This window comes from Colletotrichum godetiae, assembly GCF_030913485.1.
Source record: "Colletotrichum godetiae strain CBS 193.32 chromosome Unknown BDP55scaffold_21, whole genome shotgun sequence".
In the NCBI taxonomy this organism is placed as follows: Eukaryota; Fungi; Ascomycota; class Sordariomycetes; order Glomerellales; family Glomerellaceae; genus Colletotrichum; species Colletotrichum godetiae.
Window position 1 is genome coordinate 26180 of NW_026851269.1, and position 18066 is coordinate 44245.

At 54.2% G+C, this 18066-nt stretch overlaps 8 protein-coding genes across 8 annotated transcripts; 5 read left to right on the forward strand and 3 right to left on the reverse strand.

Annotated features, from left to right (window-relative positions):
* Window positions 1-188: 188 nt before the first annotated feature.
* On the forward strand, window positions 189-989 carry BDP55DRAFT_552685 (oxidoreductase-like protein; the record flags this gene model as incomplete). Its single annotated transcript, XM_060569223.1, has 1 exon — window positions 189-989. One exon carries the CDS (start codon window positions 189-191, stop codon window positions 987-989), a length of 801 nt encoding a protein of 266 aa, XP_060429357.1.
* Window positions 990-2126: 1137 nt separating this feature from the next.
* On the forward strand, window positions 2127-3257 carry BDP55DRAFT_552405 (uncharacterized protein; the record flags this gene model as incomplete). The annotated part of the gene is made up of 2 exons (XM_060569207.1): window positions 2127-3014; window positions 3066-3257. 2 exons carry the CDS (start codon window positions 2127-2129, stop codon window positions 3255-3257), a joined length of 1080 nt encoding a protein of 359 aa, XP_060429358.1.
* Window positions 3258-4575: 1318 nt separating this feature from the next.
* On the forward strand, window positions 4576-5403 carry BDP55DRAFT_632048 (phosphoribosyl transferase; the record flags this gene model as incomplete). The annotated part of the gene is made up of 3 exons (XM_060572371.1): window positions 4576-4608; window positions 4728-5168; window positions 5236-5403. 3 exons carry the CDS (start codon window positions 4576-4578, stop codon window positions 5401-5403), a joined length of 642 nt encoding a protein of 213 aa, XP_060429359.1.
* A 348-nt stretch (window positions 5404-5751) lies between these two features.
* Window positions 5752-6950, reverse strand: BDP55DRAFT_663976 (O-methyltransferase-domain-containing protein). Its single transcript, XM_060574917.1, has one exon. It carries the CDS (start codon window positions 6867-6869, stop codon window positions 5985-5987), a length of 885 nt encoding a protein of 294 aa, XP_060429360.1. The 5' UTR covers window positions 6870-6950; the 3' UTR covers window positions 5752-5984.
* A 2300-nt stretch (window positions 6951-9250) lies between these two features.
* On the reverse strand, window positions 9251-10935 carry BDP55DRAFT_632050 (alcohol acetyltransferase-domain-containing protein; the record flags this gene model as incomplete). Its single annotated transcript, XM_060572372.1, has 2 exons — window positions 9251-10815; window positions 10866-10935. 2 exons carry the CDS (start codon window positions 10933-10935, stop codon window positions 9251-9253), a joined length of 1635 nt encoding a protein of 544 aa, XP_060429361.1.
* An 847-nt stretch (window positions 10936-11782) lies between these two features.
* Window positions 11783-13053, reverse strand: BDP55DRAFT_552368 (Alpha/Beta hydrolase protein; the record flags this gene model as incomplete). Its single annotated transcript, XM_060569204.1, has 2 exons — window positions 11783-12661; window positions 12742-13053. 2 exons carry the CDS (start codon window positions 13051-13053, stop codon window positions 11783-11785), a joined length of 1191 nt encoding a protein of 396 aa, XP_060429362.1.
* A 2355-nt stretch (window positions 13054-15408) lies between these two features.
* BDP55DRAFT_552282 (uncharacterized protein) lies at window positions 15409-16732 on the forward strand (the record flags this gene model as incomplete). Its single annotated transcript, XM_060569192.1, has 3 exons — window positions 15409-15716; window positions 15853-16037; window positions 16122-16732. 3 exons carry the CDS (start codon window positions 15409-15411, stop codon window positions 16730-16732), a joined length of 1104 nt encoding a protein of 367 aa, XP_060429363.1.
* Window positions 16733-16800: 68 nt separating this feature from the next.
* BDP55DRAFT_663985 (uncharacterized protein) lies at window positions 16801-17815 on the forward strand. The gene is made up of 3 exons (XM_060574918.1): window positions 16801-16924; window positions 17026-17695; window positions 17792-17815. The coding sequence occupies exons 1-2, from the start codon at window positions 16906-16908 to the stop codon at window positions 17376-17378; spliced, it is 372 nt and encodes a 123-aa protein (XP_060429364.1). The 5' UTR covers window positions 16801-16905; the 3' UTR covers window positions 17379-17695; window positions 17792-17815.
* The last annotated feature ends 251 nt before the right edge of the window (window positions 17816-18066 follow it).

Below are 18066 nucleotides of genomic sequence, written 5' to 3' on the forward strand. Positions count from 1 at the left end.
TCTCCCACCTTACCTAAGCACCAATTTGAGAGACCGATGACGTCCGAGGCTTTGATGACCGCATTCCAATCGCCCTGGTCTCTTTCGCCTCTGTAGTGACAGCAGGCCGGCCTCACTCAACCCCAATAATGCCCATCTCCAAGCTTCAACCTACCTAGAACTGGACATACCAACGGAGCACAGTCAATATGTCAGCACCCGCCAGATTCCTCCCCCGCCTCCGGCCTCTTGTGCCGCGCATCGCCCGTGTACCCCGAGGTGCCTTCATCACAAGCCAGTCGCAAACCGGCCCGGCACCGATCGAGCCCTCCCAGACCCAAGCGCACCCGCTGGGCGCCTACTACGATGCGATCCTCAACGACCCCCAACCCATCCCCGATGTGAAGCCCGAGGAGCCCCCAAACTCCTCCGTCCACAAGCAGGAGCAAGGCCGTAAGACGTCGCCTCCCTCCCCAAGCCCAAGCCCAAACCCAAGCCCAACCACCGAACCCGTTGCTGAAGCTCTACCTGCACAGCCGGTGCCGACGCCGCCGCCGCAAACCGCGGCTGAGAAAGCCGCCATTGTCTTCGGCTCTGCCCTGGCCGGCCCTGCCGCGCGCCAGAAGCGTCTTGAGGAGTTGCGATCCAAGAGCACGACGATAGCCGGGGTGGTCATTCCCCCGCGGCCGGAGGAGCCGGATAACTGCTGCATGAGCGGCTGCGTCAACTGCGTGTGGGAACGGTACAGGGAGGAGATGGAAGACTGGTCGGCGGCGAATGCGGAGGCACAGCTCAAACTGAAGGAGCAGCAAGGCGCGAGCGATTCGAATACCATGGATGACGACGGCGGCGGTTCAGATACCAATTGGGTGCCGCAGGATCCTAAGATTGCCAAGAACATGTGGGATGAGAAGCTCTACGACGATGTCCCCGTGGGCATCCGAGAGTTTATGAAGACGGAGAAGAAGTTGAAAGCTGTACATGAAAAAGAGGGTACAACTGGAGGCTGAGGGGAACGGTACTTGATCTCCCGTTTCTTTCTCCTTTCTTCTACGTCTCATAGCTTGCGTAGGAGGCAATCGTCTTAAAAGCTCCATCATCAGCGTCATCCATAGACATTTGTTACAATACACGATACCACAATCAAATTGGTTCCCAAGAGCTGTGGTGTCGAAGTATTTACAGCAAAAGTCCACCACATCCTCCCTGGCCAGCTGACTATTGTCTTAATACAGGTGATATTCGAAGTTTCCGACAGCTTCAAGAATTGAAGTGGGGAAGAGATCAGAGGGTTGACCAAACTATCACATAGCTCGACTGTGCCCATCTCAATGCTGAGAGACAATATCTGTCATCAGCATGGCAAAAGTCCACGGTCATCTTCTCCCTTTGTTGTCTTTCAGAAATCCAGGAGCCCTCCCCAGTTGTTTTGAGTAGAACTCTGTGTACCGAATCCTCTTGGTCGTTCTTGCCTTGTCAACCTTAGCATGCACCTTCTTTCATCGCCAAATCTTCTCTTCCTTACAGGTATTATCTCACTCTTACACATGCCTTCTTCAACTTGTAATTCACCCCCCTTCACTCACCCTCGCGTTTTTTTAAATCTATAAGCAGTCAGTCACTATAAAGGGCTCAGCCACTGGTCTCTCAATACCTTTCGAACGGCAGTTGAAATGAAGCATGGCATGGAAGGCAGCGATCAGGGGTCCCTCATGATAGTGTCTCGTTCATGCAGTCGCTCATTCGACCATCAACAGGGAACATTCACAGGGTACTTAAATGCCTTTTCCTTTAAAGCTCCCATCACTATCGTTGCGCATTATCGTTCCCGTATTCGTGTTGATACTTAGAATACGAACGGTCTGGTTACGGAAGGTGACGAGAGAGTGTTCCTACCTTTATTAGGTACCGGCACAAGCCTGAGTTTTCAGCTCTCTGCAACTTGCCGTCTACAAGCTTTCAATGGCCCTCATCTTGCCTGCCGACACACCTCTGCAGACCACCTTAGGGTTCCTCAACCCCGTGGGATCAATGCGGATATTGACGACTAAGCACCTGAGGGTGCCAATGGCCGCCTTTCAAGTTACTCAACCTCTTCCCTCTCTCCCTCTCTCCTTCCTTCCAAACTAACCAACTCAACACCAAGGATGGCATCCAGGGGCACGATCGCTCCACTGCCAGTCATCCACGAGGAGGGGGACTGGGAAGACTCCTCCTCCTCCTCCTCGTCGGATGACGACTACAACGAAGACGAGGACCTTCTCTTGCCCCACGAGAGGGCCCGTCCGCCTTCTCCCCCCTCCCACTCGGCACAACTCCGCCTCATCTACCACTCGAGGACCTGGGAGACGCAGATCTACATGCTGAAGGACGGCAAGGCCCTTAAGGAGCGATCCTCCTACGAGACGTTGAGCAATGGATTCTTCGCCGCCGACGCGTTTGCGACGCTCCTTACCCACTGGTCCAACGCGCTTCCCGAGCGACTCAAAGATATCCTGGGAGACGATCACCCTTACCTCGAGCGCCTCGTACTTCCCGCCGCGCCGCGCCAGTTTAAGCTCATCAAAGGCATGGATAATTCCAAACATCTGCCCGATCAGCTTCTCAAGCCGTTCCCCGAAATGGAGGGTAGACTCATCATGCAGAGAATGCGACCCATCAAGCCGACCGTCGTGCGCATCATCATTGATCATACCATCGGCCGCGACTTCCAGAATCAGGCTCTCATGATGCCAGAGAACTACAACCTCCACCCGAAGATCTGGCTTGGCTTCGAACAGCCGCCCGAGGTCAGAGATGCGCTCAAAGACTACCCGAACCTCGCGACGCGACCAGCCTACCTCGACCAGCTCCTCAAATTCATCGGTCGCCCTGGCGTTCTCGAGCTCGCACGCAAGATGGGTACCGCGCTCGCCATCATTCACCACGATATGCACAAGGACGCCCGTAATGTCAAGTTTCGGCTCGCGTACGATCCTATGCAGGACAAGCCGCAGCTCTGGGTGTGTGGGCTGGGGAATATGGACGAGTTGAAAGTCAATGAGGACAGAGACGACTTCGTGGGAGATCCGGCCGATTACATCTAGGAGAACGAGCGTTTCTTCCCGCGGCCTAGCGTTGGTTCTGGCATTTTTGACGCGTTCTGGGCGGCATACATGATTGTCAGCGAGGGGATCATTCAGTGGAAGGAGGATATTGCGCCGGAGGGATCGTATCGGGATCAGGAGATGAGGAAGTTGCTTATGAAGGTTTTGGTGGCGCGTATGAAGACGCTCTAGGTCATGTTTGTGCCAAGCTTAGTCTTGAGCTTTGTTTTTTGGGAAGGACAATCGCTGTGTTGACGAGGACATGGACATGAGTTTCATTGGGATTGATGAGTTACTACGAAGGGATACCCAGAGCTATAAGGAGACAATACAGGCAATTCCACTCAAGGTGTGCCATATTGTAGAGTGGCCCATGACGTTGCGCCCAAAGACGATCTCTGTGGTAGTAGGGAAGCTCGGCTCCCATGGGAGCGAGGATGTTAGGTCGTCCGTAACCCGAATTGTACACATCAAGAGTGACAAGCAATTCGCCCCAGAATGAGGGAGAGAAGAATCGAAAGCTGTGAGTACGGCAGAAAATATTTCCATCGGCTCGCGCGGCCAGGGTCGGGAAGGAGTGGAGTGGAGCTCAAGGCGGCATGTCACCGAGTCAATTACCTTAGCTCCCGCCAAAGAAGTCGATTTCAACACTGCTATCTTCATGACTCGATATTGACAGGGCAGCAGCTAAATAAGGCTGCAGTCGCAGCATCACAGCATTTTTTCTACGGCCTGAAATTATCGTGAAATCTTCAGTGGCAGGTGGCAGGGAGTGAAAATTCAGCAGTGAGCTCTTTCCTCACTTGGGACGGGAAGGAACTTTGGAAGGAGCGCAACGCTTGATCCCTGCCTGAGAGTCACGCCAATTTCATTGGTAGATCAACACCGGATGTGGGGTCCCGTCACCGAGAGCCACGGCGGGTTCCGATGCCTCGGTGAGACCTTTGTCGGTCAGCAGCCATTCACAAGCCACAGCCGGATGACTGGCATCCGGGGCGCAGCTGCCAAATCCATGCCCAAGTGGGTCCAAAAGCAACCGGTGGTCATCGCGGGGCTCGGGGCTCGCCAGACAGACAAAATTTCTCTCCCAATGCCTGCGCTGCGCCGCCGCCTACGCCCTTGGCCCATCCCATGCATCCATGATGGCGGGGTCCCTTTTTGCTCATCAATGGAACGGATGGAGGGGTCCTGGCAGCCTGGCGCGCGCATCTTTTTTTTTCTTCCGTCCTCGTCTCGCGTGTGAATAGCGGCACTGTCTCTCCTGGCAGAAACCTTGGTCCCATTCTTCCCTACTTAAGCTTCTTTTTCACTCTAAACTCACTCTTCTGTATATTTCCTTTCCCCTCCGATATACACGATCCGTCTTTCCCGTTTCTCTTACTTCTCTGCATCCTCCCAAATACCAGACGTCAGAGACATCTCCAAATCTGCAGCATTCCCCCTACCCCGCAGTACACCCCCCGTCTACCGACCGAATTCGAGTCAAAGAACCCCTCCAAACACCGCAAAAATGGTCGAGAAGCTCTACGTCACGTACAACGATGTATGTTTTCCTTCGTTTCTTCTTTCAATCTGCTAGCGCTATTGCTTCCTTATTCCAGTGGTCTCTGCGCTTTATTCGTGCGAGGTACCGCAAACATGGGCTAATTCTTCTTCCTCCAGGTCCACAACCTCTGCCAGGAGTCCGCCGTCAAGATCCTGGAGACCTTCCAGCCCCAGCTCATTATTGCCATCGGCGGCGGTGGCTACGTTCCCGCCCGTATCCTCCGTTCCTTCCTGAAGAAGCCCGGCAACCCCAACATTCCCATCCAGGCCATCGGTCTCTCCCTGTACGAGAGCCTTCCCGAGACTTTCGGCGGCAACTCTACCCCGGGCGTCCCCGAGATCCCTGGCACAAAGGTTACCCGCACGCAATGGCTCGACCTGACTGCTATCGGCGAGATGGAGAACCTTGTCGGCAAGCGCATCCTGATTGTCGATGAGGTTGACGATACCCGCACCACCCTCGAGTACGCCGTCAAGGAGCTGGAGAAGGACGTTGAGGCTGCCAGCCAGCGCCTCGGCAAGGGTCAGAAGACCGAGTTTGGCATCTTTGTCCTGCACGTGAGTCATTGCCGCCTACCACGCACTTGTAAGAGAGGATCAAACATACTAACGCAACAAAATACAGAACAAGGACAAGGCGAAGAAGGGCACCCTTCCCTCCGAGATGATGACCTCGGGCCACTACCTCGCCGCCCGCACCGTCGGCGACGTCTGGATCAACTACCCCTGGGAGGCCATTGACATTGCCGAGCACGACCGCCACGCGGCCGAGGCCCTCGCTGCGCGCCAGTAAAGATGGAAGAGAGACTTGAGCTCACGAGTAACACGAGAATGTGACGACGATTGGGGGGCGAGGAGGATAGACGGACGGGGCTGTCTGGCGAAAGAAAGCCAGCCAAGGGCGTATAAAAGGATACCAAGAGGGGTCATGCCATCGAGCTGCCCACAAAGCATACACATCACCAATGATATTTCAAAGTTATTCAATCCTCGGGCTCGAGAGACTTGACACGTGCTAGGGGCGGATTTGACCAAGCGCCGTGGCTAACATGGTAAATCAGCAGCTTTAGAAGTCTTCGCATTCCAACAAGACAAGGCCAACTTTCGAACTGCCCTTTTTTTTTTTTTTTTTTTTGCGACTGTCGAGTAGCAGTGTCTAGTATCACGGTGGTCATTTACGCCTCAAAGACTCTCGAATCGCTGAACTCGACCTCAAGATGCGCAGGAAATTGAGCGCTACTTCATTCGACCAAGTATAACATCGATTCTACCAGAGACCTACCTCCCATACGCTTGCTAAACCATACAGATACATCAAACAAGAAGCCCTCCTCCCACTGCAAACCAGAAACTCCGAGCGCGTACCATCATTCATCAAGCCAACTCCGTCTCGATAATACTCTCAACCGCCTGCACCGGCCTCCAAATCTTTACAACCCGCAACCCCGCCGCCGCAATCAACTCCCGCCATTGCTCCTCCGTCCTCTCCGCCGACGCCAACCCCGCCATCATAATCATATCCGTCGCCGTCACCTTGGAAAGCGGCGCCCGCTCGCTGATCAAGCTTTCGTGAATCAGCAGCCTCGAGTACCCCCTCTCCATGGCGCCCGCAATATTGTTCAGGATATCCACCGCCGTGGCGTCGGGCCAGTCGTGCAGGACATTGTGCAGAAAGTACGCCCTCGCCCCGCGCAGCGGCTGCGGCGTGAAGAAGTCGTGGGCCTGGATCGTGAAGGCGGAATCGGATTTGATGTCCTTCAGGAAATCGGGCAGGTCCTGCAGGATGAGATGCCGCGCGGGAACCTGCGGATGCCGGACGTGGAATTTCCTCAAATCGTGACCCTTTCCGCCACCGATATCGACGACCAACGGCCTCTCCGGGATCGCTCCGTCAATAATCTTCTCCGTGGGATACACCTCCGTCCACGCCGTGAGATTATCCCGCGAATGGCACTCCATCACGTCGTTGAAATCCGAAGTGAGAAGCGGGTTCGTGCCGACATACTTGAAGAAGACGGCCTCGGGTCCCCGCCAGTGTTGGAAGTTGCAGTCGTTCTTGTCCGTCGGGTTCCGGTACCCGTTCTGCTTGAGGTAGTACGGCAGCGAGCGGAACATGGGGTTCGTCAGCTCGCCGTAGAAGCCGCCGTACATGGCCGGCAGCGGTGCGTCCTCGCCGAGGGCCTGGGCCCAGGGTGTGCGGGCGTAGGTGTCGAGGTCTGTCTCGATGACGAGGCGTTGGCCTGCGATCGCCCTCATCATGCGGCCTGTTCTCTCGGGTCAGTGGTGTGTTTTCTCATCTTCCAATTGGTTTGAGAGGGGGGTTCTGACGTACGGATGAGGTGCTCATCGGCACCCGTCAGCTTTGAGAGCTTGGTACAGGTGATGGGTTCACCACCAGCCTCATGCCACTTTTTGAAGATGCCAGCATCGATGAGCGTCTTGATCGCCGCGTTGCCGCCGCCCTTGACCACGATGTGATCCCACGCGATATCCCACGGCGTCTGGACTTTCCTCAACGCATCGTACAGCGCATCTCTGGCTCGTATCCTCTCTGCTTTATCTGTGAAGCTCTCCCCGTTGATGTCCTGAAGACTTGCAATTAACGCGTCCGCGGTAGCCATCCCTGCTATTCGTGTTGGTATACAGTATCTGTGTGAAAGCCGCCGACAACTCTAGTTGCTGAAGAATTACAAGCTGCAGAAGCACCAAGCTTTGAAAGAGGACATTACTGACGACGCCGAAGAACTTTTAATACAGAATTGTTCGTTCAATAACTCCGTCTTGCAGCAGACTGCGTGCCCGCCAAGAAAAGGTGGCTCTCAATAGTCTCTCGGTTTTTTCGCCAGGAACAATCGTAACTGCAGTCCACAATATCACCAAAAGCTCAAAACCACCCCGGTTCCAACAATCACTTTCACGATATGCATCCCAGCGGCACAGCAGCAAACACAATCTCGAACCCACCGACCCCTGCCTAACCTCCCGCTATCCCCCGGCCGAAGCATCCCCGAACCGGTAAAGGATTTCGTCAACTTGCAAGACGACAGGCCTCGATTCGACGGGTATTCCGATCGCGCTCTTGGGGGGTGGCGCTTAGAAGCTTGAGGGAGACAAACATCCGAAGCAAGCAATGCACGCAAGGCTCCCGGGAGTCTTTAAGCGCGGCACTGCGCATCTTCAAGCAGCTTAACAGTTGCGAGACAAGCAAACAAGCAGGCAGCAGGCTCCGCTGCAGGTTTGCAGAAGTGCAGATATCCCACATGCCCGCCCGTGGTGTTGGAACCAGGCTCTCGTGGCTCCCTACTGCGTAAGCGTTGTCATTGTGAGGCGGGGACCGACTCAGTGTGCAGCTGGAGAAGTAGCCAAGCAAATACCTCAGATACGGTGGATACGTAAACGAACCCGACTCCATTTATGAGGATCCGTATCCCCGTTTGTTGGGATAGGTTAGTGCCCTTCATCGTTTGCTCCGCAGGGTCGAATTTCTCGATGCTTCGACCTGCCCGAGATGGTAACTTGAACTTTTCGTGTTGGTTCTTGACACAAGAAAGCAATGTGCATGCATGTTTTAGATTGCGCTTTCTCGGGTGCCGCGACATGGGTGTCGGTTGCGGCGGCTGACTGCACTGGGTTTATGGACGAGTGGATTCTTCGGACTGGGTTGGTGATGGCGAGTGCAGATGGGGCTTCAATGAGATTGGGCTAGGCCTTGCTGGGTCCCTTGGCGGGAGGTCAGCTTTAGAGGAGGGTTCATGTCTCCGCGACCCTGAGTGAGGTTTCAACTCACGAAGTTGAATGCTCGGTTTTGTTGGAACACGATATCGAGTCTTTACATAACAAGTTCTCTGAAGGAGGATTCAATGTTGTAGTGTTTCGATGTTGAACCTCGGGTGTTTTCAAAGATACAATATCACTTGCCCGTAATCCTATTGAGTGCTTACTCGAGGCATAGAACACGACTTCTCGACGCTGGATACCCTTCCAACGTCAATACCGCGCAATATCGGGTAGCATCTAGCGTGTTCCTCAAGTTCTATGGCTTCAGACTAAGATAGGAGTTAGTATGATAGATTGCTACAAAATTCGCTGTAAGCCGCGTTCAGCCAAGAGCCGATTGGGTTCAAATCCAAGGCTAGCAACTCAAGCCCTAGTAAACGTCATCATTCAGTAGCAACTCGAAAAAACGAAGAGTTATGTATACAATGCGACAAACCATCATATAAGGTTAGTCCATAGTTGTGGTAAGCCATAATTATAAGCTTAAGTCATCCTTCCCGACAAAACAACTTGAGATGAAGGTTTGGGGTCATATTAAGCCAAATTCAGTTTAAACCAAGTAACTAAGGGCTTTCACTATCATCTACTAGATACCTTGCACACTCTAGCCAGTCATCTATAGCGCTACAAATACCTGTCTAAACATGCTATAGTAGTCGCGGTTCACTGGGAGAGAAGATCCAAATATCTCCAGCGCACTGAGCGGGCATCAAACTTGTCTCTCATCCGGGGCTCATCTTTGATTCAGCATGTAAGTGGTTGGCGAGGTTAGTCTTGCAATAGGTTCTAACTATGACCAAGGATCCGGCGCTTCGAAGTTCATTCTCATTACATCTGTCTGAAGCAATGAAATTCCTCTCGCCTCAGCCAAAAGCATGCCAAAATCCCTTGCGGCTACCGCCCTCACTTGGAGTGGTCTCCTCTTGCAGCAATGCATTGACTCTAGCCATGACACCATCCAACACGGCTTCAACCATTCCTTCGGGCGCCATTCCCCCTTCAGTGCAAACGTTGATGACAGTATCGCCACTCGTAACTCCCGCCACATTGAACACAATGCCATGATAGCCGACGGCACCTTGTACCGGGCCAGCCGAGAACTGTACATCCTCAATCTTGACCACCGGTTCTTCGAGGCCCAAGGATGGAGGTGCGGCCTTGAGGCATCCAACGTTGGAGACTGAAAAGCTGTTCTGCATGAACAGCCCCATCGACGGCAGCTTCTCCGCAAACTCCTCGAGGCTGGGTCCGAGAGCATTGCCGCTAATCCAGGCCTTGTACAGGTAAGACTCATCCCCGCCACTTCGCGATTCTACCATCCGCCTCCCGTAATCTCGAATAAGTTCCCATGCGACTTTGGAATCGACGGTCGCGGTGAGGCCCTTTTGCTTGTCGCCCACGGATGACGATGCCGAAAAGGCCTGGCGGTACTTCTTCAACCTCTCCGCCTCGGGAAGACTTGCAGCCAGGTTGAGCAATTTACCCTCGTCCGGGGAAGCCGTGTCGAAGCAGCCCGTGGCGCGCATATCAACGGCGTACCGGGTAAACCCGACCTCGGCGTGGGGATAAAAGTCTGCCGCGAGGGTGCCGGCGACGACAACGGCCAAGAAAGGCGTGAAGGTTGTATCGTGCGCGCGGCACGCTTTGATGATGACATTCATCTTGTCAGGAGGAATACGACACGTTGTCACCTTTGTGACGGTGCGGTCCGAGGGTCCAGCAACGGCCATCGAGTCCTTGAGCAGCTCCTTCGGCTTGGGGAAGTTGACGAAGAAGAGCTTCTTTGCGTAGAAGAACCGGTAGAAGAGGAAGACGAGGAGGTTGTAGATGACGCCGAGAACCGCCGGTTTCTTATGAATGGCGTTTTCGAGCGTCATGCTGAGTCGTACTCTTTCGGGATCCAGCTTAATGGTTCGAGTGGGCGCGGAGCCTGTATCGGAGACGGCTGATGCGTTGAGGGCATCCAGGAGCTCGCGGTGGAATGTCATCCCGAAAGCGCCGTCACAGACGAGGTGGTGGTAGACGAAGACGACGTCTCGGCGTCCGACGACGATGATTTTCCACCAGGGTACTCCGGCTTCGACTGTACCATCAGCCCAGTGCCATTTACCGTGGAGGGTTTCCAGGAATTTGGCGTCGACCTGGGCTGTGTCGTCATCGACGAACTCGACGCAGCGCTCGAGATTGATCTCGTTGAGTGTTGCGAGAGACAAGAGATGCTTATCCCCCTGGGCGGCTGGCCCTACGACTCCGACAAGGCCAAGCTCTGGGTATTTCACAACAACGGCGTGGAGAGCTGAGAAGACTGCGTCATCGGATAGGATTAGGCGCTGCTTGCCTGGTTGGGCCGAGGCGTAGCGAGCTGCGACTAGAACGTTGGACTGGATTCCGAGACGATGGTAGGTGTAGAACATTCGGTCAAGATTTGCTGATAAGAATTAGCGTTGAGCATTCTTCAATGATGCGAATCGAACATACTCGTTTTACGGACAATCGTGTAGTGACTTGAGTCTGAGGCTCCATCTTCCGCCCCCTTGGCCGCGATCATGGTGGTTGCAGTCGCCATTATCCGTACTGTCAGTCCTCAACACGGGCGAAAGCAGTCAATCTGTCATGGAACAAGAAACTAGAAGACTTCTAGGTCTTCTAGCTTGGTAGCTAGCTACATTTTAAACAAGAGACCTAGCACCTTTCAGCAGCCGTGCGGTTGTCCGTTACAGAAATGAGTTGCATTAGTCGAAACGCCATTGAGGTGCAGATGCGATGTTTGGCGATGCCACAGCTTAACGTGATGCCCAAAGCGTAGAGTCTGTGAGGTGAAAGGTGCAGAAGAGAGCTAAGAGCAGTGTAAGTCAACATCCGAGGTTTAGTCTATGACCGTTTGCCTTTCCCGAGATCTGGGTCCGTGTAAGCGACATGGACTCATCTCCCACCTCTCGCCGAGGACAAACATGACATGGCGTCAACGACTCGACGGCAGGGGACGGAAGCAATAGTGACACGTCCCTCCCTTGTCAGCGACGATCTTTCCTTCAACCAGACTGTCAAGATATAGCTCAAGTCACATTTCAGCTCATGTCAACTTGTCAAAGATCGTTGCGCTCGGACATGGACGATAACTCGGCCGACACTGGGATCAACGGCACGTGGCTACAGATTGAGGCAGATCTCTCCGGACGTCACAACGGTAATCCGAACCAACCTCGACGGTCGCAGATGGAGGCTGGGAGGTGATGAGAATACCGAGTGCGTGTCATTACCAGATTATGATATTCATCGTCTATGGGTATCCGCTTTCTTTTCGTACAAAACGTACGGAGTACACGTGAGCACATCACTCAATCATCTTTGTCTCCTCCACTCCAACCACCCGCTTTGACAACATCGCCAAAGCCTTACAGAGCCTGGATCCAGTCACGAAGGGTCTTCTGGATCTCGTAGCTGTTCTTCTCCATGAAGAACATGTGGCCGTTGCCGTGGAAGCCGGCCTCGCCAAGCTCAAGGTGCTCCGTCTTGCTGCAGCCGGCCTGCACGAGGAACTCGACGCTGCAGTGATCGTAGGGGGCGTGGTAGGACGCCTCGGAGGTGACGAGGAGAATGGGCTTGTCGGCGAGGTTGACGAGCTGGCGCGGGGCGGGGTCCTCGGCCTGAAGCACGCACTGGACGTAGTTCTCGCCCTTGGCAGGGTAAGTCTGCTGGACGAGGTCGGTGGTGGGATCAGTGACCTCGGGGGAGTAGGTGACGGGGATATCGGTGAGACCGTAGGCGCGGGCGGACTTGTTGCTGAAGACGGCCTCCTGGAAGGGAGGACCGGTGGGCTCGAGGAGGATGAGAGCCTTGGTCAGCTCGGGGCGGGCATCGGCGATGATGATAGGCATGAGGCCTCCCTGGCTGTGACCAAGAACGACGGCGGGTCTGCCGATCTTGTCGAGGAGGGCGGCTCCGGCGTCCTGGACCGTCTTTTGCTGGTAGGTGGCATTGTTGATGAACTGGACGTTGGAGCTGTAGAAGGCGTCAAAGACCTCGTCGCCCATCATGCCGGTACCGGGCCACTGGGTGTGGTTCACGGCCTGGGGCCAGAGCATGTACTCCTTGACGGCGGTGAAGCGCTGCTGAATGATCTCGGCGGAGTACGTTGAGGGCTTGGAGGCGCCGTAGGCGGGCATCCAAGCGGAGCGGCCACGGAGCGTCTGGTCGACAATGTAGACCTCGAAGCCTTGTCTCACAAAGTGAGAGGCCCAGCCTCTACCGCCATCGGGCTTGTTGTAGAAGTTCTTGGGGGGAGTATCAGCAAACATTCAATATTATGACATCGCAAGGGATGATCCCGCTGGGAAAGATCTGCAAAACTTACGCTGCCCGTCTGGGCCTGACCGTGGATCAGGACGATCGGCGTCTCCTGGGAAACTCCAGTCGTGGGGAGCAACTTCTCAACGTACATCTGGTCGCGGAAGATGTGACCACCGGATCCATCGTCGACGTACCCGCCTCCGACGTAAAAGTAGGAGCGAACGTACGCCGCCTCGGAGTCGACGCAGCCATCCCTATCCGGCTGAGCGTTCGGGCTTCCGCCGCCACCCGGGAAACCGAATCCAGGGCCGGGAGGGAACGCGGAAGCCTGGCCCAACAGAGCGGCGGCCGCAGCGGTGAACTTGAGGAACTGCATGGTTGTGCTGCGTAGGGCGTGTCACGTAGATGGCCTGGGAAGTGAGACACTCGGACAGGAATGGTACCGTCTTTCTGGAATTAGAGTACAGGTAAAAAAGGAAAATAAAGGGACGGACGCGAGCTGCAGAAACCGGGAAAGGACTGAAAAGAGCGACAGCGGTTGAGCAGGGGATTAAACTTTGGGCCACGCGGTACGGGAGGGTGGCAATTGGGACTTCTTTAATGAATGAAAATCACCTTGCCGCGTGCTCCGCTAGCCTGGCATAAAGGGTCCATCCTCGAGTGATTTTAAGATAGGGCTGATGGAGAAGAACAATCAAGGAATGGCAAGGAATGGAGGCGAGGGAGGGTGATACGACATTAGGCCTGGTCTTGGAGACTTTGGACCCGGCGAGCGGCATCCACCCGCTTCGGTCTGTGTGTCTGAAGAGCGGCAGTCAGCCGAAAGGTCGAGAACAGGAACGCCACGCGGCTAGGTCCCGATCTCTATAGAGGACCGTCGAGGTGGGCTATGGCCCAGCGGACAAGATGATATCACGGCGGAAGTCGGGGGGTGGTGCGGGACGTAGGCAAGCCGCAAAAGGAGGCGCACCGCCGTGCACAGCTTTTCCTGCTGGAAATTTTCTTTATCAAGAAGAGCAAGTCGGCTCATATTAGAGTGGTGTTCTGTGCGCGAGTCAGCGGGCGGACAGGGACCGGGGGACTACCACGCCCGATGGTCTCATATAGAATGGAGCAAGTGTTGCATCAGTCCGGCATCGTGGATATTAGCCTTCCACTAGGACGCTGACTACGGATCAAGCCCGAGGATTAATCTCCGCCATTGAGCAGAGAAAGCCTCAGACTAGACAGGCAGAGCACGATTCCGGACGAGGTGTCTGACTCTTGCCAACTCCCAAGGCAGGAAATCTGACCCTATGTGGCATATTTGGGGGCTAAGTTCCGTCAATATTCTGTCAAAGCCATGTGCCGGGCAGCGGGAAAGCCAAGGGGCTTGAAGACGACATATTACCGTAAATCGCTTCCAACGTAACGTGGGGGGTTCGGTTGATCAACTCAAACTAGCGGCGGGGCGAAGTCCTCATTACGATGATCTCGCAAACCCGGCATCTTCCCACCATTGTGATATTTGGTCCTTGGATAAATCGGGCCTGCACAACAATATCCCAGAGTTGTCATCCTGGATACTCTTCAACAGGCTGCCAAGCCCGTCTAACCCGGCCTTGGATCCTGGAGGAGGGGGACCATGATCAATACGTGTAATACGACTGTGGCGGCACTCACTAGTGTCGCTAACTTGCTAGCAGCCGGCGGACCAACGGTCAGCCCATCCCCGTTCTCTGCACCGTGAGCTTTTTTTGCTCCGATAAACCCCTAGCTCGGGGAGAACATTCGCAAAGTTCAGCGACGCCCGCCGCCCGCCGCCGCTAGACTCGGTTCAGTGAAGGCAGTCAAAGAAGTTGTCCGTATTGAGTTGGGGTTCGATCGGCTAAGAAATCGCTCCCGTCGTCGGTAGCCGTTGAGAACATCTGAGCGCAAGACTGGAGTGTCACTGTCAAGCTGTCAAACTCAAACAAAACAAACTTCTATCAATATCGGCTGTCCAACTTGTCGACAACTCAAGACTTTTGGCGCTCCACCCGTTCCCTCGGCATCTCTAAATCCTGCAGCAATCTTCAGCGGCACAGCGGCACAGGCGAATCTGGGTCAAGACTCCAGACGTCTCCTCTCAGGCTCTCGAAAACTGGCCCGCCTCGGCTTCTAGAAGTCGACAGACCACACAGGCTGAAGAGTACGTGCCACACAGCAGCGAGGAAGAGCCCCACGGTGGATCATCGCAATCACACATCTTATGGAGATTCCTCGACAGCCGACGTGCATCCGAACCACCAGGGAAAGTTGGGGTTCGCAGCAACCAAACTCGGGAGGTCTCAAGCCCTGATCCTTTCATCTAGGACCATCTTTTTTCTCTATTCTCTGCAAGGCTCTGGCCGCTCTGCAAGCATTGGCAAGGTCCCAGACTCCCCAGAGACTGGTCACGCCCGCAAACATTTCTGAGAATGGTATGATGGTCCTTTCACACAGCAGGTCAGTACCTCGGGCAAGCTGGGATCGGGAGACTTTGCGTATCAAGCTAGCAAGGCCCCCTATTCTCCCCTACCTTAGTGCGATGAGTACGTAGACAGGAAACCAAGAAGATAATAATGTTCATGATCTGCCCCCGAATCCGCGCTCCTCTTCTCGAGAGGCTCCTTTTTTTCCGTCGTCTCTCTTTTTCGTCTCTTGTCTTGTCTTGTCTCCGTCCCGTCCCATCGCCTCGTCGACCCCCTGGAGCCTCGGACACTCGCCGGCCATGGACGACCCGACGCTGCTCATCCATTGGCTCTTTAGCTGCTTGGCCCTCCTCATCATGGTGGCTCGGCTGGTCTGGAAGAAGGTACACATCTCCAGACAGGAATACAACCTGGGCGACTGGTTCACCGTCGCCGCCATCATCTGCGCGCTGACGCGGCTCGGCCTCATCCACGTCGTCTTGACTTGGGGCACGAACAACGTCTCGGCAGCATATCGAAAGAATCACACCTTTACCGACGAGGAGATCTACAGGCGGGAGATCGGCAGCAAACTGTCCATTGTGAACCGGGTCTTTTACAACTCCTAGTCAGTGCCGCCCCCATTTGCATCACCGTGCACCCTCAACCACCCTGGACTCAGGCCATTTGGTCACAATGTGCATGCTGTTTGAGTCAGGAAGGTTATTAGACTTTTACGATCAATCATACTGACATCTTCCAAGCCTCTGGCTACAGAAGCTCGTCCTGCTGGATGTCTATCGTCGACTCTTATTGAACCTTCGTTTCGAGAAGGTTACCATCTGGTCATTCTCCATCGTCTTTTTTTGCACCTATATCGCCTGCCAGGTGACAACGTTCAGCGAATGCAATCCCTTCCACCTTTACTGGCAGGTTGTCCCTGACCCAGGTACGTGACTAGCCAATTCTCCGACATGCGAGACATGCCGATGGGATGGAACGAACTCTGGTTATTAATCATCAACCCTTGCAGGCGCATGCTCAAAGGCACAAATGCAACTCGTCGTCGTTGGCGTGCTCAACATCGTCACCGACTTTATGCTGCTCGTACTACCGCTTCCCCTAGTCTTCTCCTTGAAGACCCCATGGCAACGCAAGATCCAGCTGTACGCCCTCTTCACGCTCGGCGTCTTCATCATCGCCATCACCGTTATTCGACTTCCGATCAACATTACGAACAAGGATAGCCAAATTAGCCGAACGACTTGGGCCAGCACTGAACTGCTCACCGCCGCGATCGTCGTCAATGCACCGACACTGTACGGACTCTGGAACAAGAGGAGGCAAGCAAAGTCATCGTCAAAATCTCACGGAGGAACTTCAGGACTTCACTATTATGGCCGAGGGACCAATATGTCGACACATCGGTCCACAGTCCGGCGCGGAAACGCAGAGGAGGAGGCTTATGCTATGAACACAAGGCGGAAGCTGGGCCCAATGGAGGGAATCATGCAAACAAAAGAGGTGATTGTGTCGGAATTCAGGCAAGACGCAGATCATAAGGCCGGGCCCTACGAGCATCTTCCTGATGATGTGGAGAACGCATCAAATCATTCAAGCCAGCATGGGATATTGAAGAACTAACGAAGCGTAATTTTCTTTGTTTAAAATCTAAGTAGCAAGAAATGAATCGAGACACATAATGACGCTCAAGGTCCCAATACTTCAGACAAGTGAACGTTTCCCGCCTATTTTCCAGATCGCAAAGGCCGAATTCTGATCAGCAAGCAGTTGAACGCCCTCTTCCGAGTCGGCTGATGTGTCGCCAGGATGCTGCTGCCGGAGATGCTTTAGTTTTCATTTCAAAGGTAGGGCCCCCGTCATCCCGCATAATACTATGCACAGACTCCCTTATATCCCGAAAGCATCAGACGAACCTGTCGCCAGGGTTCAACCCTTCAACTTGACAACACTGTACTCAACCCCAAACCACCAATCTCAAAAGAGTGGAAGGCACTTGAACGCTTTCCTTCAACGTCATTTTCATCTTCGCAAGTTGACCGAAATCAAGGGGTTAGCAGAGAATGCATCGGACCTTGGGTACAGTCGGTCGATCGGTTTCTGCTTGGCCAGCTGTTGGGTTAGAAACCAGAGATGGACTATGACGTCTGAAGTGCGCCAAAAGGTTGGTCAGGCAGACTCCAGTAGGCAAATCTGCACCCAAGACCCTATGAGATTCGCAGAAGCTGTGATTTCCGTGGAGAAAAGAGGCTCTGCGCAGGCTGCTTGAAGCTGAAGAGTGTTGTTGGTGAGAAGTGACAACCTCTAGCTTCTCCAATTGAACACTGCCCAATGGTTGAGACATGATGACGCACCTGTATCAACGAGTAGAATCATTGGTTGTACGGCAAGTTTCTGACAGGAGAAGGCCACCAATTGCGCAGTTTCTAGTTGCCGCTTATCAGGCAGGCTACGCAGGCCGCAAAACCCGTACATCCGTAGTGTCTCTTTCAGTCTCTTTTGGGCTGCGCCATGGGCTGAGCTGGACCTCATGATGCGCATTTCCAGGGATGCCGCATAAGCGGACTCAGCTGCAGCCGCGATCCTCTGAGACGGGGCGAACCGATGCAAAATCAGCAATTGCGGCAGTTCACAAAGGCCTCATTCTCAACTTTCCTCTTCAGTCTTCTTTGATCTACTTACTTATGTCCTGTTCTCGATAGGAAAAACTGATTCTAGTCGAAGCAATGGCGTTTTGAGTTACGCCTTCACCGACTTTTGGTCTAAGACACTTGACGGCTAGTCGCCGCCGCCCACGTGCTCACAACTCCGGCGCCGGCTTGTCCACTTGCGCCCCACTTCTGCCGGTGATCAACGGAGTCTTCCTCGGCGGGGTAGCTTCGATTCGATCTCGTCCTCAGTCCCAGCCGTATGGGACATGTTTCTTGGCATAGACCTCGGACTTTGATGCTCTCAGT